The following is a 19,259-nucleotide window of genomic DNA, read 5'->3' on the forward strand; positions in this document are numbered from 1 at the left end:
TGAAATAAAAAAAATAATAAATACAAAAAATGAAAGAAATAAACATTAAATCTTTTAACAAACAAAAAAAAATTATTTGACATTTTTTGTATCATCTATTATTGAAATCTCTCAATCCTCACCTTTAATATCTTCAATATGAAAAAGTGTTTTAAATCTTATGATTAAAAATTAAGTTAAATCATAATATATAAGTAGAGAAAAAAAATAACCTTACTAAACTATTTTAAAATATTGAGTTATGCTTAAATTTTATTATTTTAGTAATCTTTAAATACAAATGTGTTAGTTGTCAATAATTTATTTTTAAAATTATTTTACCTATTTCCTTAATTAATTTTTCTCATTAAATACATCTTTCATTGCTATTTAATTATCCTTATAGCTAAGGGCTACGATAAATAATTTGATTTTATAGTTATATATTATCTACTTATAATGACTATCATTAGAGTCTTTATATATGCAAAATTTAAGTGGCACAACAGTAGCATTATATTTTCCCAAATACAAGTGCTTTATACTTTCTCAGTTTTAATTTATAAACTAATTAATTGATTTATAAATTTTGTAATAATTTTATCTTATCTGTTGCTCACTTTGATTAGAAAGAGAATTTATTTCGTTGGGACTATCACATTATGTATCGAGTCTTTGTGTATTACTTATTCTTGGATGAAAGTAAAATTAACATATATGAACTATCATTTAAAAGTATCATGATTTATTTTATGATAATAAAAAAATAATCCATTTTAAATGTTTCACGATCCAACCTACTAGAAAAATTAACATCTTATGATAGTTACTACACACTTCAATGACAGATGGATGGTCTTATATTCTGCATCTTTGCAGTACAAGAAGCAAAAATACATTACTGATCTGAGATTCAGATGCTACTGTCGTGATAATCAAGCAGTTTCATTGCGATTTTGATTTCCCCTACTGCTCTATTTCTACAAGAGTTTAACTTGTATACATTTTCAATATAAATTATTTTTATACATTATCAGACAAGACTTTACCTTATCATCAGATGATGATAAAATGGTTAAATCTGATCAGATAGCTACCTGCACAAAAATACTTTACATTAATAATGTATATAAATTAACATGAAGAAGACCCTTTTGATGAATTATTTTCCTAGCTCAAGGGCACCATCATTATGAGAGATCCAAGTGTGTTTCTCTTCCTCCTCTTGCTGTTTCAGAGTCTCATAGAGAGGAGCATTTCTTGTCTCAGGTAGCCACAAGCTCAAAACTCCACTAGAAATTGCAAAGCCTCCAAACACAAGAAAAGAAAGAGAGGGACTCAAACGGCCCAACACAACCAGCAAAGGGGCCACAGAAGCCCCCAACATTATGGCCTGCCGCAACATTGACACAGCAAAGTTCCTAACATTGGTAGGAAAAAGTTCCACACAATATATGTACAAAATATCAAATGTTGTGGAAGCCCCCATGAATCCTATTCCTTCAATGATCAACTGGACCCAACTACCTCCATGATTGTTCTGCACTTTTGATGTTCCTCCTTTGTGTGAAAAAAATGTGCATAGGATGGAGGACACTGCAGCTATGAAAGAGGACACAGATAACAGCAAACGTCTGTTGGTAAACCCCAGGAGAAAGGTGCCAATCACAACAGCAGGAATCTCCATCACTGCATTGATTGCTACTGAGACATAAAGGTTGAAGTTCAAGTTTTCTACATTGAGTTGAACTCCATAGTAAACAAAGCCAACTCCAAAGCCAGCTAACATAACAGTGATCATTCTTATGGCTGCCCATTTTGTGGTCCAAAGTTTCTCTCTATTGTTTGGAGTTATTTCAGCACCTTCACTGGTGGTGGATGGTGCAGCATTTGATGATCCAGTAGGGTCGGTTAAAGAGAGGTTGCTGGGGAGTTTTTGCTTCCCATTGAGTCTTGCAAACCTGTCCAAAACCTGAAGGGCCTCTTTGGTTCTCCCTTTTATGAGGAGCCAACGTGGGGATTCTGAGACTAAAGGTAGGAGTAGGACAGCATATGCTAGTGGAATAAAGGACAAGACTTTGTACAAGCTCCTCCAATCTGTTCTGGTTGGATAGGCCACAAGGGGAAGTGTGAGGAAGCCTACTGTGAAGAAAAAGAAACCGTATTGGCCTACTTGGCCACGCCACTTGCGGCCTACTGATTCTGTGGTGAGCACAAGACAGCATATGCCAATTCCTGACCTTGCAAAGCCATTGGTGAACCGGAAGAAGGCATAGGTCCAAATGTTTGGAGACAGAGAGGTGGCAAAGGCAGTGATGGAGGTTAAGATGCAGGAAAGTTGCACTGTTCTTTTTCTTCCTAACCATGTATCAGATAGGTGGCCATACACACCAGACCCTGCAACAAGTGCATGTAGATGATTGTTACTGGTGTTACAATCAGCAAATTTAGTTACAGTTTAAACAATTATACCTTCAATCAATCACAGATTTTCCTGAGTACAACTTTTAAGATTTATATGCTCTTAGATGATTAATAGTGTAAAATCTTTTATGATATCTATGCTTAGAATATTTTCTCATTAGTTATGTAATTTTCTCTCCAGAATATGATACATGGTTATGCAGACTTGGTTTCACATTGCTTTTTTACTGGACAAAAGGTCAAATCATGGGAGACAGAAAAATGTTACCATTGGTTTTTGTAGTAGATAGGTAAAGGTAACAGAAATGAACTGAAATGCTTCCGTCTCTTAGAAAAATTGCAAACATGTTTACATAACGTGTTTTGTTGGAAAACTACAGAAAAATGCACTGGGCAGGGATAAAAAATGATTTTACAGCTTGATACGGGGGTTTTCAGGACAATTTTTTTTTAAGTAGGTAAAATAATGAATGGTAGATAATATGAATTTTTATATACTGTACTTGTATTAGAAGTTATAATAGTTAATATCGTGATTTTCAATTATTCACAGTATAGAACTTTTTTTTATCCTGAGCACAAACATAAAATTCTTTTATCGTACAGTAAGATAATAAGAAAACAAGTTAATGAGTTAAACAGTAGGAGAACAACATTTTTTTGGACTAGGATTTATTGAAGAGTCTTATTATATAAAACATTCATTACAAAGACAGCCACTCATAACTTTTCATCCACTAAATTTGTTCAAAAATATTTGACGGGCCATAATCATATTAAATAGATTTTGCAGAGTTTCACATATATAAATGGTTTACAACTATTTATCTAATAGAGTTGCGTGTACTTGCTGACTTTTACTATATTATGGCTAAAGTTGTAACAGATTAAAAGAGCTCTAATAAAGGAGAAAGCAACCCTTGTGCAAACTAATACTGCAAGACAAATTGATAAAAGAAAACGTTCTAGTCAGTGGGGTAGAGTGCACATGGTTCAGTAATACATGACGGGTAACAAAGAAAAATTTTCAGCATAGTATTACTAACAACACCACTTAACATTCAATTCACCATGACTAGCAGATTTACAAAACTGAGTGAAAAAAGTGACTCAAAAAAATTTGAGCTGATTAGACTAAAGAGCATGTTACTGTTATTCATTCCTTGTAAAAAACAAAAGAACAAGCAATGTGTATTTATCAGTTGATGTTTAATGAGATTCACAAAAAATATGAATGAGGCTTGTTGAAAGAAATGAAACTCATCCTTTTTGTTTCAAGAAACTTGAACTGATATGTTACACAGTATGATACCATTATTGCTCTGAGAACAAAAGAACAAGGAATATGTGTACCTATGAGAGAGCCAAGGAAGTAGACTGAAGCAGGCACAGCAGCCAGAAACCTTCTATCACATACAAGATTCCATTCTGCTATGGTGGAACTAGTATGGCCACCAACCCATTCCCAAGTCCCTGGTACCAACTCACATACAGAACCAGTGTTGCTGCTGTTGTTGTTGTAACCTTGACACAATCCACTTTTGCACCTCCAAGGAGGTTGAGCATCAGTGAAGATTGTCACCAAAGTACTCTGAGCATCAAATATCCATGCCAATGATACCAACAGCACATGCACCAGCTGAGAGAATCCTAAGGAACCAACATATTCCTCCACCACCTCATCAACAGTGAGCTCAAGTTTGGCCTCACTCCCCTCCAAATTAGTGCCACCCTTAACCAGCGTTTGCTCCTCTTCCATCATGGTTCCTACAATCAAAGAAAAGGGAAACCAATCAGTTCCTAGCTTGATCCAAATGTAAGTATATCCACATGTATATATATATATATATACATATTTTGTTGCTGACATTACTCTATACAGAGGTTTCATTAAAAAATCATGGGGTGACATGACATCTAACACATAAAACCTCCCTTTTTTTGTGTATATAATAAATAAAATGCTGGTTTGGAAAATATGTGCTGAGTGTTTCTAGTGAAACAGTTTTGGTGGATGCACTGTGTTTGGGGTGAAAGTGAGTGGTAGTGGAGGGATACCAACTAGAATATACCATATTCCAAAATTTGATGACACACGTATCATATGAAAACAGCACCTAGCATATAGAATTAATTGGTGGGATAATGTGGAACAAAGTGATGGAAGATTGATGAGTTATTGCTAATGGTAATGGTAATGGATGAATCTGGGGCCCATGGTATTCACATTTGTGGTGGTTGGTGCAAGAATCAAGAAGAGAGTTAGTGATAGTTCAACATATGATCCTGAGAAAAAAAGCACACTGAATAACATGTATATATATGTATATGTATATATAATATACATAATAAGCATGAAAGGGTTCTGGGAAGAGAAGTTTTGGCGTTTGAGAACCAAAGTCTGACACACCTTTTGAATGAAAGGAGTGGAAGTTTGGTTGAGCAGAGCTAGAAAATTGACATACTGTTCTTGAGATACTGAAAAAATGGCTGATATCTTGGCCATGAAACAAACATATTGTGTGCATATTTAAATTGTTGGGGTAAGTTTGTTACTTGTTTCGAAAGATATTCATCACTTGTTATTTAGATTTTGACACATTGTTTTCACGATTTATATTCAATTTAAACACTTTTATTGCTAATATGATAATATATATTTTTTAAAATTTTTAAAATTTTATTGACTTGTGAATAATGATAATATACATAAAAACTTATATAAATTATTTACGGCATAGATGCTATTTTGTAAAATATTCCAAGTGGGGTTATTTATAATTCATTGATCTGTCGTGATCGTCACATTTTGATACACATTTAAATTATCATTTCTTAAATTATTTCTTACTTATAGTTTGATCTTATTAGCCATGAATTAATGCAAAAGGAAAGGGTTTGGTGAAGTTTTAATCCTGAAAATCATGCATCAATTAAAGCATCACTTTTAGCATTTTGAAATTGTTTTCTTACGATAATGACAACAATTAAAGATAAGCTAGAACCAAATTTTCTTCGCCTATTTCATTCATTTTGCATTTTTAATATTCGGTGAAAAAGTCTATTTTTTTGGTAACTGCTAAAAGAACCTTTATTTTACTCTCTTTTGTTCTCACTCGAATGAAGGAAATATATTCTATTTTTGGAGACTCCTCAAAATTATTATCTCCACATAAATTTTGAGATATACCTTTCACGAAACTATGAATAAGGTGGTTAAATAACATACTCTTTCACGAATTTTGGACACTAATTTCTCATTTCACATAAATTTTGAAATATATCTTTCACGAAACTATGAATAAGGTGGTTAAATAATATACTCTTTCACGAATTTTGGACACCAATTTCTCATTCCACATAAATTCTGAGATGTACATTTCACGAAAATATACTATAAATATAAAATTGTCCAAATAAATAAATATATATAATATATATAATTTTAACAAATGTTGTTAAAATAGATTGAAACTTGTGAGTTAACCGGGTCCACTACGGGTTCGGACGGGGATGGATTAAAAAAAATTTGAATTTTCGATACGGACCAATTTTGAGTTCAGATCCACTAAAAATCCGGTTTACTCATATTGAATTTGTGATGAGTGGAGTTGACTCACTAACCTACTTAACTTTGTTTTTTAGGTTTGTTTTTCATCGAGTTTATGATAATTTTGGATTGTATTATATTTTTTTATTTCTAATTTTTTCTAGAGTTTAACACCATCTTGGGTTGAAATTTATTTAGATTTAAATTAGATTTTTTTTAAATTAAAAAAATTTGTAATTAAGCAAACAACGAGTCAATAATATGATCACCAACATAATGGGTCGAGTTAGGTTTGATTTTTTTTCATATTAATAATAAATAAATCATGTTAAATTGACTCAATAAGTAACCAAACTGTTATGAACCGGTTCGAATTGAAGCAGATGACTTATTTTTAACCGTACTAATTTTAAGTATATTCTCATAATAGAACAAATAATCACATCTTAAATATTTTCTATTTTAAATTTCAAAACTTTATTATAGTTTTAGTCTCTTTTTCTAAAGAATGAATCGTACTACAAGTTTCAGTCGAGATTTTAAAGGAATAAAGATTCATCTTTTAATTTTTATTTATTTATAAAAAAATATTTTTTTGATAATTGTAATTTTGTATCTTTAATAAATTTTGAAAGAAATTTTTAAAAATTTTGGTGAAGTAAAAAGATATGATAACATATACTTTATTAAAGAAAGAGTAGATGAAAGGAAAAAAACATCTTTAAGTAGTATAGTGATGATATTGAAAAGGAAAAGGAACTGCAAGCATGTGTAAGTTATAAGTTAGTTCTTTTTACCAAATAAGTTTATGTTAATTAAATAATTTATAACTAGGATATTATAATCATATAGTGATTTTGTCTTGCTATCATGACATAGGATAATTGCATAGAAAAAAAGCATATGATTTAATTTTGATTGATTTTTTTCTTATCATAGTCTTTCATTATTTTTAATTTTAATTTAATGGTTATATTTATATGTTCCTCTTTTTATTTTAAGAATGGTTCTCATGCCAAAATATCATATATATATATATATATATATTAAAATAAATTAATTTATAAATTTTAAACTAAAATATAAGTTATTTTATCATTTTATTATTATCATTTAAAAAAAAATAGCATAAACAATTAAGATTATGTGAGATTATATTTAATAGGTAGATTAATAAAATTAATTTTTATAATAAATTATTAGCTGTGTAATATTTGATAAAAAGTTATACTAAAGTAATTTGATAATTCCTTTTAATATTCATAAATAAAATCTCCCAACTCTTCTCTACTTCTTAATACTAGTTAGTTTTATAAATGTATATATATTTTTTCTTATGTGTAAAAACACGTCTAGCAGAGTACTTAACAATATATAATATGTGAACTAACAAAAATTTTAATCTTTATAACAAATGTGTGTAACAGACAAAAAATTATACAAAACCATATATATATATATATATATATATATATATATATATATATATATATATATATATATATATATATATATCCATGAGATCAAAATTCATACCACCTGTTAGAAGATTCTACGACTTGTAAAAGATTATATTAAAGACTATATAAGCATTTGATACCTACAAAACTAATTATTATTGCATAATCAACTCTTTACCCTAAATATTTTATATCACATTAAAGTATCTAATTCTACATCATTTATACTAGTTTGTTTAAAGTTTAGATAGATAGATAACTATAGATAAATCTTAGTTCATTCGTATCTTGATTTTATTCAACCGTGGTTATTGTTCTACTTTTAACGATGATTCTAAAATTGTCATTGATTTCTCTAATTTATAATGGTATGCTGAATCTAAATGAGTCTAAAACCATCATTATAAGCCTATTTTAAGTGCAGTGGAAAGGGTTAATTTGTGTTAATTTTTATATCAATATAGTGATATTATATTATGCAGAGAAGATCAATTTAATTAGTGTAATATCTAATTGCACCAAAACTTAATTAGTAGTATGTTAATTTTATAGATGAATTCAAGAAAATATTGTCTTAAATAAGCAAAATGAACAATATTTTGTTTTTCTGTGACTCTAATGATGAAATTTGGTGCAATGATACGTTGAAGAGTGAGTGATGAATTGATGATTTGTTGGCCACTCATGCATGCAATGGTGGAATGCCTACACCAACTATAATGCCAAATGACGTGTTATGCAAGTCCATAATAATTCCATTATTAATTGATTAACCTAAAAAAATCAGAGGTGGTATATGAGTAAGATAACAATCCTAAAGTCTTTCATTTGTTTAATAATAGACCTTGTTTATATTAATTGTTTCATCCCAAATTTATTTATTACATTAGAGTTAATCTCTATACATTTGAGGTCTTATTTATTTATTTATTTTGGAGTGTAATTTTTTTTTATAATTTTATTTTTAGAAGACGTCTTTAACTATGAAAAGAAAATAATATATCTGATTCCTAAACGATGTGAGAGTATTAGACGTAGTAAAAGTATTAATAAAGTTTAAACCTCTTAATCATAACACTTGTAAAATGATCTTCTGGTCTTAATCACGGTGAAACTAATAGTTAATTACGTAGCTATATCTATAACCACTTATAAATTCTACATAGGAATTATTGTAACGTCACAACTACCCCTTTGTTTTTATCATACATTAAAATTTACTTAAACAAAATTGTTTTTGGAAAGTCACTTAAACAAAGGTATACGATAACATCTTAAATTAATGCATTAGTTGAAATGGAAGGACTAATCCTTAAGTAGCCTTCAGTTAATTAATTTTTTAGAGATTTGTGACTCATTTTATGGTGTATTACACCATTCAATGATTTAAATCACGTTTTTATAAATTAATGACTGATAAATAATTATTTCAGGTCGATTTGTATATATTAATAACATGATAATATATATATATATATATATATATATTTTGTTTTTTTTTGAAGTGGGAAAGCATATGGTTTTTATTTATTTATTATTGAAAAATATATTGTAAGAGCCTAAAAAAGTCATGTTTTAAAATTGATATTATTTTATAACAATTTTACTTGATTATTTTAATAATAAAAGTTTAACGTATAAATATAATTTTTATAAAGGAGTTTCATCATTCAAAATTATATTATTTCTCTAAAAACCTCTTTCTTTATAACTTTATCCTCTCTCTAAGCTTTATAATCACATGTCCATCTGTTTGAAGATTAAAAATCACTAAAATAATCTTTGATACGAGATTTCAACTCTATCTAATTAGTTTCTACAAAAGAATAAGTTGATTTCTTCTCTTTTCTTTAGTCTATGATTTTCTTGTGCATATGGATGGTTATAGCCTGCATTTGGGGTTTGAGTCTTTTATAAGACTTTTTGTTAATCAGTGGTCCTAACAGTGTACTTTGATCGTGTTTATATTGTTCGTAGAAGCATATAGATTTTTCTATGCTTTTGGAACACTTGTAGGATCTTTGGATTCGTTTGGTCATCTGTCAGGTAAAGGAAGCTAATTACATTGATTTTAAGTGATAGGAAACTTATAATTACTAATTGTAGGCTTATATGATAGTTGGTTTGTGAAATTAAGATGCTTGAGTAATTTTGACTTGTTGAGTTGAGTTAGGAGAGATTTGAATTTTCTTTAGTGATCGTATATTGAAATGTTGATATATTGTATGGTTTAGATTGCATTTGAGCTTAATTGAGTCATTTGATTGTGTATAGTCTGATGGTTGGTTGATTTAGCATATGTGGTTGGTGTTAGATTGATTTTGCAAGACTAGAATGACATAAATTTGCAGAATCATGTTTCGCAAAATTATGCAAACTTGTTGGGCAAAGTCAAAGTTAGAGAGCTACTAACTTGGTAGCCACTAGGCAAGAAAAATCTTATTGGGCGAGACCAAAGTTAGAGAGTTCGCTGACTTGACAGTCTTTAGGCAAGAATATACTCGTTGGGCAACCTTTGGGAGAATTTAAGTATGTAAGTTCAAGTGGTATTCTTGTTGAGCAAGTTATTTGGATCCTAGGCTAGTGTATTGTCAGACATCACTCACTGAGTAAGCAGATCTAGTGGTTGAGTGAGTGTATTATCAGACACTACTTTCTAAGTGAGTAGATCTTGGGGTTGAGCTAAAATATCAGAATTTGGACTAAATTTGCATATATCTCTTATGATGTGTTTAAGGTGTGTGATTATGTGAATATTAAAACAAGGGTTGATTTATAATATGATATGTGAATGATTGGTACTAATCCAAGGAGGATTGATGGTGCTCAAAGTAGTATGTGTATTGATATATGAATTATGTAGAAAAAGGTAGAGAATGGTGAGGTATGTGGTGAGAGAAGTAGAAGGTCATAGCCTAGGGGCTTCACCTTGGCAAAAGGTGTTAACGAACTAACCTTGTGTGTGGTAGGGTGAAACCCAATGACAATAACTTTGCAGAGGCCACCACATATGCAGAACCCGCTAGAGTCTAATATCAATACATGTATCCACATGTTCAAGTCTTGAATGAATGATTGCATGTTTTAGGATTTATTAATATGAATGTCTACATGTGTTAATATCTCTATTAATGATGTATGATTGTTCTTTTTTGTACATTAGCTTATCCTTTTTTTTTGTTAGTGTTTCTTCTTGTTTGTAATGATCACTTTAATGATGTAAGCAGATGAAGATATTCTAGTAGATCTAGTGCAAGATGAGAGTATTGTTGAATTGTAAACTTAGGATGTTTGTTTCCAATTATGTTTTGAAAAACTCTATTATGCTTATTAAATGAGTGTAACATTACTCTTAGTCATATATGATTCTTGTATATATTTTGATGTTATAGTTATATTTGAGATAACTATAATAGAATTGTATATATATTTCTTCGCGTTATCTAATGTTTCATATTGAAGGTACGATGTTTCCTTTAATAATTGAATACTATTAATACTATTAAAAATGGAATATAAAAAAAATTTAAGCAATATTTTTTTAAAATTTATTTAAATTCAAGTTTGATACAAAGCATCATCATGGAGATATAGATCTAACTTATCTTGGTTGATATAAACTTTTACTTAAAAAAAATCAGGTTTTTCTCATTAAATCATTTAATATGGTAATAAAAACATTTTAATAAAGATGACAGTAGTTATATGATTTATGAAGACCTTGTATAAATATTCCCCATAACATTCCTAACTATTCAAATAGAATTTAGTGGCTACTAAAAACCATAATTGTTAGAATTTATAATTCCTAAAATATGATTTTTGAATGTGAAAAAATTCTAGTACCAAACATATATAAAAGTGTTATTTCATTAAATCAATTAATTATTCATTATAATTGTTATATTTTAAAAAAATTGAATAAAAGCAAGTATAAATTACATGTAGAATAACTTATTCCTTATTTTATATACAAATTTAAGAACATTTTCATTATTATAAGTGAGAGTTTACAAAGTTTATATAGGTGCCTTTGCCTCCCAATTATATATCTATATATAGATAGATTGACAAAACCGAAATATTTTTAAAAGTTTGTGATTGATTACTATGAAAATTTACGTATAAAGTATCATTTAGAGAATATTCGGAACATGTTAAAGTAAGAAAGAAATAGTAGTCGAAAATTAAAAGTTGATGAATTGTTGGTATGATGAATACAACTTTAGTAATATTTTTAATGAAAAATCATTATCAAAGAATGTTAGAAAATTGAGAAGGCAGTAGTTGGTTAATGGTTATCTCTTGGATGAGTCACGTATGATGGTTTTCTTTTTTCTTTTTGGTGATGATTAAAACATAAGCAGTTCAAGGTGGCTGCTGCTTCTATTTCTTCTCAATGCTCTCTCAGCTATCTTTCATTCTTTCTGATGTCAACTTCTTTCTATTTTAAACCTCCTTTTGTTCCTCGTATGAGACCACTAGTTATACATGTTTTATGTTTTATGATACATAAATATATTTTGAATTGGATAATTTATAAAAATGAAAAGAAAGCCAGATAACTAATATGTAATTGTTTAAAAGAGTTATTATTACTAAATATTAAATTTGGTCTTTAAACGGTATGATTTTTATTTTAATATGTGTAACATCCCAAAAATATAGCATAAAACTATATACATGTGTCATCATTTAATAATATGATAAAATAGTTACTGAAAATAAAATTAACCTTACAGTTATTACAAAAATAACCATAAAATTTAAAGCTTTACAAAAGTCCTACACTATTCCAAAACTATGTACCTAACCGACCGGGTAATACAGGATTAAAACTGTGACCGAACGGTTCAACCAAAACTATAAACAGTAGTATGACCGAACGATCATAATCTAAACAGCAGGGTTCTCGCCCTCCAACGCCTGCTCCAACGAACACTCCTCCCCCCTGCTCACACCCAAAAGGTGATTATCGCAAAGAATAAATACCTAACGGAACACATAACAAAAAAGAAAACAAAAAGGGTAAGATAGAGTAATTTAATTAATCATTCAATTAAAAGGAATATAAACGAACATGCAACATACACACATATCAAGCATACCAAAATAATCATGAAATACATACTATAACCGAATTAATGACTTGACCATCCGGATTGTATGAATATGTAGCTTGAGGCCGTTCATGCACTCGGGTGGTGTAATAACTGGAAAACCATCAGCTGCCACCCGATGTTAGTCCGTTATAACTCACCCAAGAACCTATGGGCTAGGATCTCGTGCCATTCTCACACAATGCATTACTCATCTCTACTTGAGAATTGGTAATCATCAGAATTTTAGGATGAACTCCGTGGATTTCGTTGTCCATACTCATACTTTACCACCTTAATAACCAACACAGAGATATCCCTCCTTGGAATTCTCTATAATACCAATAGGAACAACATACCTTATTTGAATATCAATATAATTTCTCATACATAGTAGATCAATGAAACTATAACAAGCAATCAGAGTCAAACAGTGAAATCAACATTTAAAGACCAAATAACCTTTCGTAGAAGAAGACTGATCAACGGGAAACAACACAACCCCTAAGTACGACCGAACGGAAAAGATCAATATAACCTACGAACAAGACCGAACGGGAAAATACTAACAACACACGAGCATGACCGAACGATCATTAGCAGAAGACCGAGAAGAAGCTAAACGCAGTTAAAACCGAACACACATACAAGACCAAGCACTACCAAGACCGAGCGCTAGTACAAGACCGAGCACTACCAAGACTGAGTGCTAGTACAAGACCGAGCACTACCAAGACCGAGCGCTAGTACAAGACCAAGCACTACTAAGCCCGAGTGCTAGTACAAGACCGAGCACTTCCAAGATCAAACGCTAGTAAGACCGAACGCTATATTCAATCGAATACTAGTACAAGACCGATCAGTCATTAACTGAAAAGCTCCACGAAATCAGAACTTAGTTAAGACCGAACACAAGAGGAAGGCCGAACAGTCATCGGCTTCCTCTTCTCAGACTGCATAATTCTGCAGTATAACTGTAGAATTATGAACTACATCTTTACCCATTCCCAACATTTCTCCTAACTTCTAATCCTCCAGACTTGTATCATATACCTATTTACATTCTTCTAAGGATATCAAAACCTTTCTATACATTTTCTAAAGGATTTGCTACCAGATTCACGATCCAAAACTGCATCATCATCAACTTAAAGACTCAAATTCGATTCTACTAGTTTTTGGCACAGTTTGAGTGACTTAGGGTCTTTAACCAGTCCTAAATATCTTTCCTAAAATCTCTCCACTGACCAATTCAACGTGTGACCCCAAATTCCCCTTTTCACTACCTCACTTCCTCAAGATTCACTGTAAGACAGTACCAGTAACTCAGCATAAAACCAATTCAACATAATCACAGATTTTAACAGTTCAAACAAGCAATACCGATCACCAAAATCACTCAATTACATACACATCAATCTTCAAAACAGCAGTTACATACACAGTAAATTCATCAATTAAATTAACTAGCTTCCCTTACCTTAAAGCAAGTTGACAGATTTAAGCTTCTTCACAGTTTTGCTAAACCGAAAGTGATTATAGGACAACCTACAGACATTGGATCGGTGAAAGAAAACCAACCACCGAATCAGGAACAAAATCAGAACCCAGATGAAGAACCCATGAACACATGCAAGTCGAACAGTGTTTGCATGTACAAGAAATTGCAGAAATTTCAAGAATTAAAGAGAGACAAACTTACCAGCTCTAAAACAAAAAATTGATCGGTGGAATGGAAGCTCTTGACACCAGGATTGCTTAAGCACGGTCATATTGTAGAACAGATAAAGTGATATGGAAGAAATCTAGAGAAAAGGGAGAGCAGAGGTAGAAAACAGAGGTTTTAGAGAGATATACAGTTTTAATATAATGAACTGTTTGATAAAATTTTTAATTTATACTGTTGGTGTATTTTACCACCACTAAAAGCTCGATTCCATTATTTTAATACATCTATATACACTATTACTTCTATTTTATGGGTTCTTACATTATGCAATGCGAAAGGTTTTTTGTTTTTTGAAAAAGTGGTTTTTAAAAAAAATTATTTTTAATTTTTAGATTATACAATCTGAAAGTAGCTTTTACTTTAGATTATACCATCCAAGATAAAATATGTTTTTTTTTTCTTTTTTTATACAGAGTGTAGAAAGAAATATATAAAGGTAGAAAAGAGGTTGCCTTAAAAGATTGATACGTTGTTGAAAGGTTTTTTAATAATTTTTTATGTTAACGGACCTTTGAAACTTTTTCAGTCTTTCATTAATTATACATTTAAGAGAAGTTTATATTAGTAATCAAAATTTTACGATGATATGTTTTATAATTCTCAACTCGTATAAATAAATGTATATGTAATAAGAGTCAATAGAAATTTATATCACTTAATAAAAATCATCAATAATTAATAAATATTTTAATTTATTTTAATTTATGCAGAGGAGGTGTAGACACAAAGCATTTAAGAATTATATCAATATATGATAAGATATATTCAATATAAGTTATTTTTTAAAGATATCAAGAATTTTCTATCATATATTCATTTGATAGTTACATTCGTGTCTTGATTTATAATTAAGTAAAAAAAAGGTATATAATGAAATACGTGTCATATAGATACAACTTGTATGTGAGATAAACTATATTACTGCTCAGTTTCGTCCCTTTTTTCTAATATTTGCATATTGATATTCTTTATACTTTAAAAAAATAAAGAAATTAAATTCTATAACGGATTATATGATTATTTAACAACTTATTTTAATAACTTTTTAACAGTGTTACTATTTTATTATTTTATTAGTTTGGTTTAAATTTATTTTCAGAAAAATATTTGAAACGCCACCGATTATTAAAAAGTTACTAAGAAAAAGTTGTTAAAAGAACATTTTTTTTCTATAGCTCTCTTTTGAAAAAAAGTTATGATGAGACAATAAATTTAATCAAATTTAACACTTTTGAGTGAAAATAAAAAAAAGTTTTGAAAAAATAATAATTTTCAAGCTATCAAGTCTAAACAAGATAAATTTACATTATGGATGAGAACCCCAAGATAAAGATTTTCAACAAGTAATGATTTTTATTCATATTAACATTCAAATTAATTAAGCTAGCAATTTATTATTTACAAAACCTTGATACCCAAAACAAATAAATAATATGCAAAGGATTGATTAAACATAACAACTTTTATTTTTTACTTCTATACCAATGTTTTCTAGGAGTTATATTTTATTTGGGATTTTTTTTACCTTACCATTATTATCAAAATCAAGAAAGTGAGTATATCAACATATAACAAACACACGTTAACCTAGAGACAATTCATGTCATTTTCTCTTTCTCAAAAAAAATTAACTTCCAGAAAATAATTTTGTCAGATTTTTAACACTTTTTTGAAAAATTTAAAGTACATTGTAAAACGAATTGAAAGTTTGAAACTTCTAGAATATACATTTTAGAATGTCTTAAAATTTAGTATTTGAAAAAACATAATATTATTCTAGGAGTAAAATTTGAAGATTTAAATTAAAAACAATTGCATGTTACTTAAATTACTATTTTGGGCTGGTTTATTTATAAAAGCATCAGGCCCAACATTAAATGTCCAAAGATTAAGAGACTGAAATTGGGCAGGGCCCATAACAAAATTACTCAATAAATTTACATAAAGAATAAAAGAAACGATACTTTAATACACAATTTTTTTACATTTATTTAATATTATTATTTTTTTAGTTTTTATTATTTTTATTTAAAATATAAAAATTTATTTTTTATGACTTTTATTTTTAGTATATTCCGAAAAGTAAAATCAGAAATGATGAGATGCAGAATAAATTTGATAAGGTCAGAAAGAAAAATAATCAGAAGATTCAAAACCCAATTGGAGAAAACCCAATACATATATACACACATAATGTTATTGTAACAATAAACAAGTTTACAATTCTTTTCTAGTAATGATACAGGAACTTCATCTTTTTCACCTCTCAAAGCCTCTTTCATCTCTCAAATGTCAACATATCCTATTCAAATTCAAATGTAATATTTATTTTTGTACATATTTTTGTAATAAAATATACCATTGTAAGTAAGTAAGACTTATATTTAAAAGAAAACTATGTATTAAAGACTCTTTGTGTATTATTTGATGTTCTACCTATAAAATGTCAGCAACAAGTGTAATCACAACCTTTGTTTATTGTGCTACCTTTTGCAATGGTTCAGAATTTACTGGCAAGGGATTTTCTGGTAAGGGATCTGCTGGTAATTGAGGTCTGCATGATGCCAAAATGCACAATTATTCAAAGACAAAAAGAACCATCTCTTCATTGATAATATCAAACGTTGCGGTAAAAACTTGTCTAATAAGAATGATTAGAACAGTAATTGACATTACCCGCAACGTTGTGGTACGGTCCAAGAATGACTCAAGTGTTCTCTGTCATGGTCAGACAATGCCATATACTTCTTCCAATCTTCAAGCAGAATTTTGAGATCATGGATTTTGTTTTCTATGCCAATACAGCAATTGGCATGCATTGTTGAGACCTGGTTGAGGTCCTTGCTAGGTTCACAAAACCCTCCAAAGTAATCAGTGCTAAGGAACCTGATCTTCACCTTCATGTCAGCAATCAAGGGATGCAGTTTGATCATGTTGAACACCGCTTGCTCTCCCAATCCTGGGAAGTAAATCCTAGCGTTGATCCAGAACTTTATGAACCAAATCGTTCTCTCATTCGATCTCATATACTTAAACCCTCCATTTGGAAAGTTGCCGATGTCACTGGAATTTCCATTGAAGAAATCACAAGCTATTTGGAAATCTGCATCTTCGTAAAATAGGCCGAAGGGATCTCTGAGCCACATTATGTCTGTATCCTGCAAATCAAAAACAACCAAACTAAACCCCTTTAATGAAAAGAGTCGTCAAAACATGAACTCCTTGTAGCAGGGTGAGTGACAGAATGGTGAAGATCTTAAGAAGCTTTTTCTTCCAAAAGAAATGTACGAATTATGAATGTATATACCGTGAACAGAAAGTTGTATCCCAACTCAAGGACAGAACCAAGGAGTTTAGCTCTACCCCAAATCAATTGTAGGTAGTTTGGGGACATGTAAAACATTTCACCGGTGAAATTTCCCTCTTTGTTTTCAACTAGGTAACAATGATGGTGCATGGCAAGGCAACGCTCATGTGTCTTTGGGTCATACGTTATTACAACCAAGTGGTTTAAAAGTTGCTGCGTCTGGTTCCCTACTCGAAAACTCTCTAGAAAGAGGTCAAATATGGAACCTGGCTCTGCCCATGCATCGTTCAAAGTCGTGATTATCACTGTCTTATCCTTCATTGATGCATTTCTAAGAATACTCTCCAACCTGCTATCGGTATAAACCTGATTATAAAGCCAATGCTACATCAAACACTTGGTGAACATTTCACAGAAGAAATTTATAAAACACATCACGTGCAAGAAATCGAATTAACATGTTTAATCCGCAATGGTTAGAAAAGAAATCCAAAATATTATGGCAGAAGTGAGAAGTGAATAGTATGTGTGCTAATAGGGATATATCTAATCAAGTAAACATCTTTGTAACAAAATGGTCCCTTCCATGACCTTAAATTTCTCAAAAAATGTTCAAAAAATCCACTCCTTTCATTCTCCTCTACTTTCACCACCCATAAGAACATAAGTAAACATCAAAACCCAAAATTCAAGAATTTTCAACTGTTTGATTGGTTCGCAAGAAAACCCATTTCACCACTGCTCATTTTTCAGCACCAATATTTCCAAATTCAATGCAAAAAACAACATAACTTAGCACCCACTGAAAAAAAAGGAAAAGAGAGAGAGAGTGACCTCTTTTGAGCCAACAGCGAGGTGACGGGAGAAGATAGGAGTCCGAAAGGTAATGGAAGATATAAAGAGAAACATACACAACACTGCAAAGATAGCAATGAACAATGTAAATTGCATCACCCATCTCACTGAAAGGTGATTACCGGCATTCCATGGATTATTCTCTCCGGCGGCATTCTTTACGGCGGAGGTAGGAGAGATATCCTTCACTGATTGAAGAGCTGAATTGGGGTGAGAAAGGTGACTCGCTTCATTCTTCGACGAGGAACCACCATCCTGAAGTTACATTACATTATTGTTGATTTAATTTACAAGTTTTTGTTCTAATTAAAGAAATTAAAATGGGTAATTTTAAATTTAGAACATAAATACAAAATGAAAGTAAAATCTATTATGATAAAAGCAATGGTTGATTACCTTGTTATGTCTGGAGATGAGATGCTGACGATTAGAGTTGGGTTCTTTCACAAAATCGTTGAACCATTCAAAGTCCACGATAGTATATTCTGAACCACACTTGACCATTTAGATATAGAACTTTGATTTTTAGGATTTCGTAGGTATAATTGATGGATTTAACAGGTCGGTGGTTTGAGTTTGTGAACCTTAATGATGTTCTTTTACGGTGGTGGTTGACAGTAACTTGAACCTTCACAATGCCAATGTATCTTCTCCTTCATGGTTAAGAAAAGCAATATGCTACTTCAAAGTTAGACTCCATTTCCATGCATGTATTTGATTGAAGAAAATGAAACATTCTTACGCAATGAGATTTTCAGAAGAAAAAAAAATTATCTTGAAGCTTATTGCAAGAAAAGAAAGAGCGAAAACTCTAAGAAAGTGGAGGCTAGACGGAATGTTCTCACAGCTAAACAAA

At 30.4% G+C, this 19,259-nt stretch overlaps 2 protein-coding genes across 4 annotated transcripts; both read right to left on the reverse strand.

Annotated features, from left to right (window-relative positions):
* Window positions 1–748: 748 nt before the first annotated feature.
* On the reverse strand, window positions 749–4,964 carry OCT1 (organic cation/carnitine transporter1). 3 transcript variants are annotated; one of them, XM_047324813.2, is made up of 3 exons: window positions 4,814–4,964; window positions 3,757–4,170; window positions 749–2,376 (listed from the first exon to the last, which is right to left on the reverse strand). In XM_047324813.2, exons 1-3 carry the CDS (start codon window positions 4,929–4,931, stop codon window positions 1,142–1,144), a joined length of 1,767 nt encoding a protein of 588 aa, XP_047180769.1. In that variant the 5' UTR covers window positions 4,932–4,964; the 3' UTR covers window positions 749–1,141. The 3 variants fall into 3 exon arrangements, with proteins under 3 accessions (XP_047180769.1, XP_087967472.1, XP_087967473.1); XM_088111346.1 differs by lacking the exon at window positions 4,814–4,964 and adding an exon at window positions 4,521–4,717; XM_088111347.1 differs by lacking the exon at window positions 4,814–4,964 and adding an exon at window positions 4,476–4,717.
* Window positions 4,965–16,476: 11,512 nt separating this feature from the next.
* Window positions 16,477–18,907, reverse strand: LOC124846763 (uncharacterized protein At4g15970-like). Its single transcript, XM_088112784.1, has 5 exons — window positions 18,800–18,907; window positions 18,383–18,658; window positions 17,549–17,914; window positions 16,918–17,399; window positions 16,477–16,795 (listed from the first exon to the last, which is right to left on the reverse strand). The coding sequence occupies exons 1-5, from the start codon at window positions 18,905–18,907 to the stop codon at window positions 16,717–16,719; spliced, it is 1,311 nt and encodes a 436-aa protein (XP_087968910.1). The 3' UTR covers window positions 16,477–16,716.
* Window positions 18,908–19,259: the final 352 nt, after the last annotated feature.

Source organism: Vigna umbellata, chromosome 4, assembly GCF_029865625.1.
Source record: "Vigna umbellata cultivar VRB3 chromosome 4, Vumbellata_1.0, whole genome shotgun sequence".
In the NCBI taxonomy this organism is placed as follows: domain Eukaryota; kingdom Viridiplantae; phylum Streptophyta; class Magnoliopsida; order Fabales; family Fabaceae; genus Vigna; species Vigna umbellata.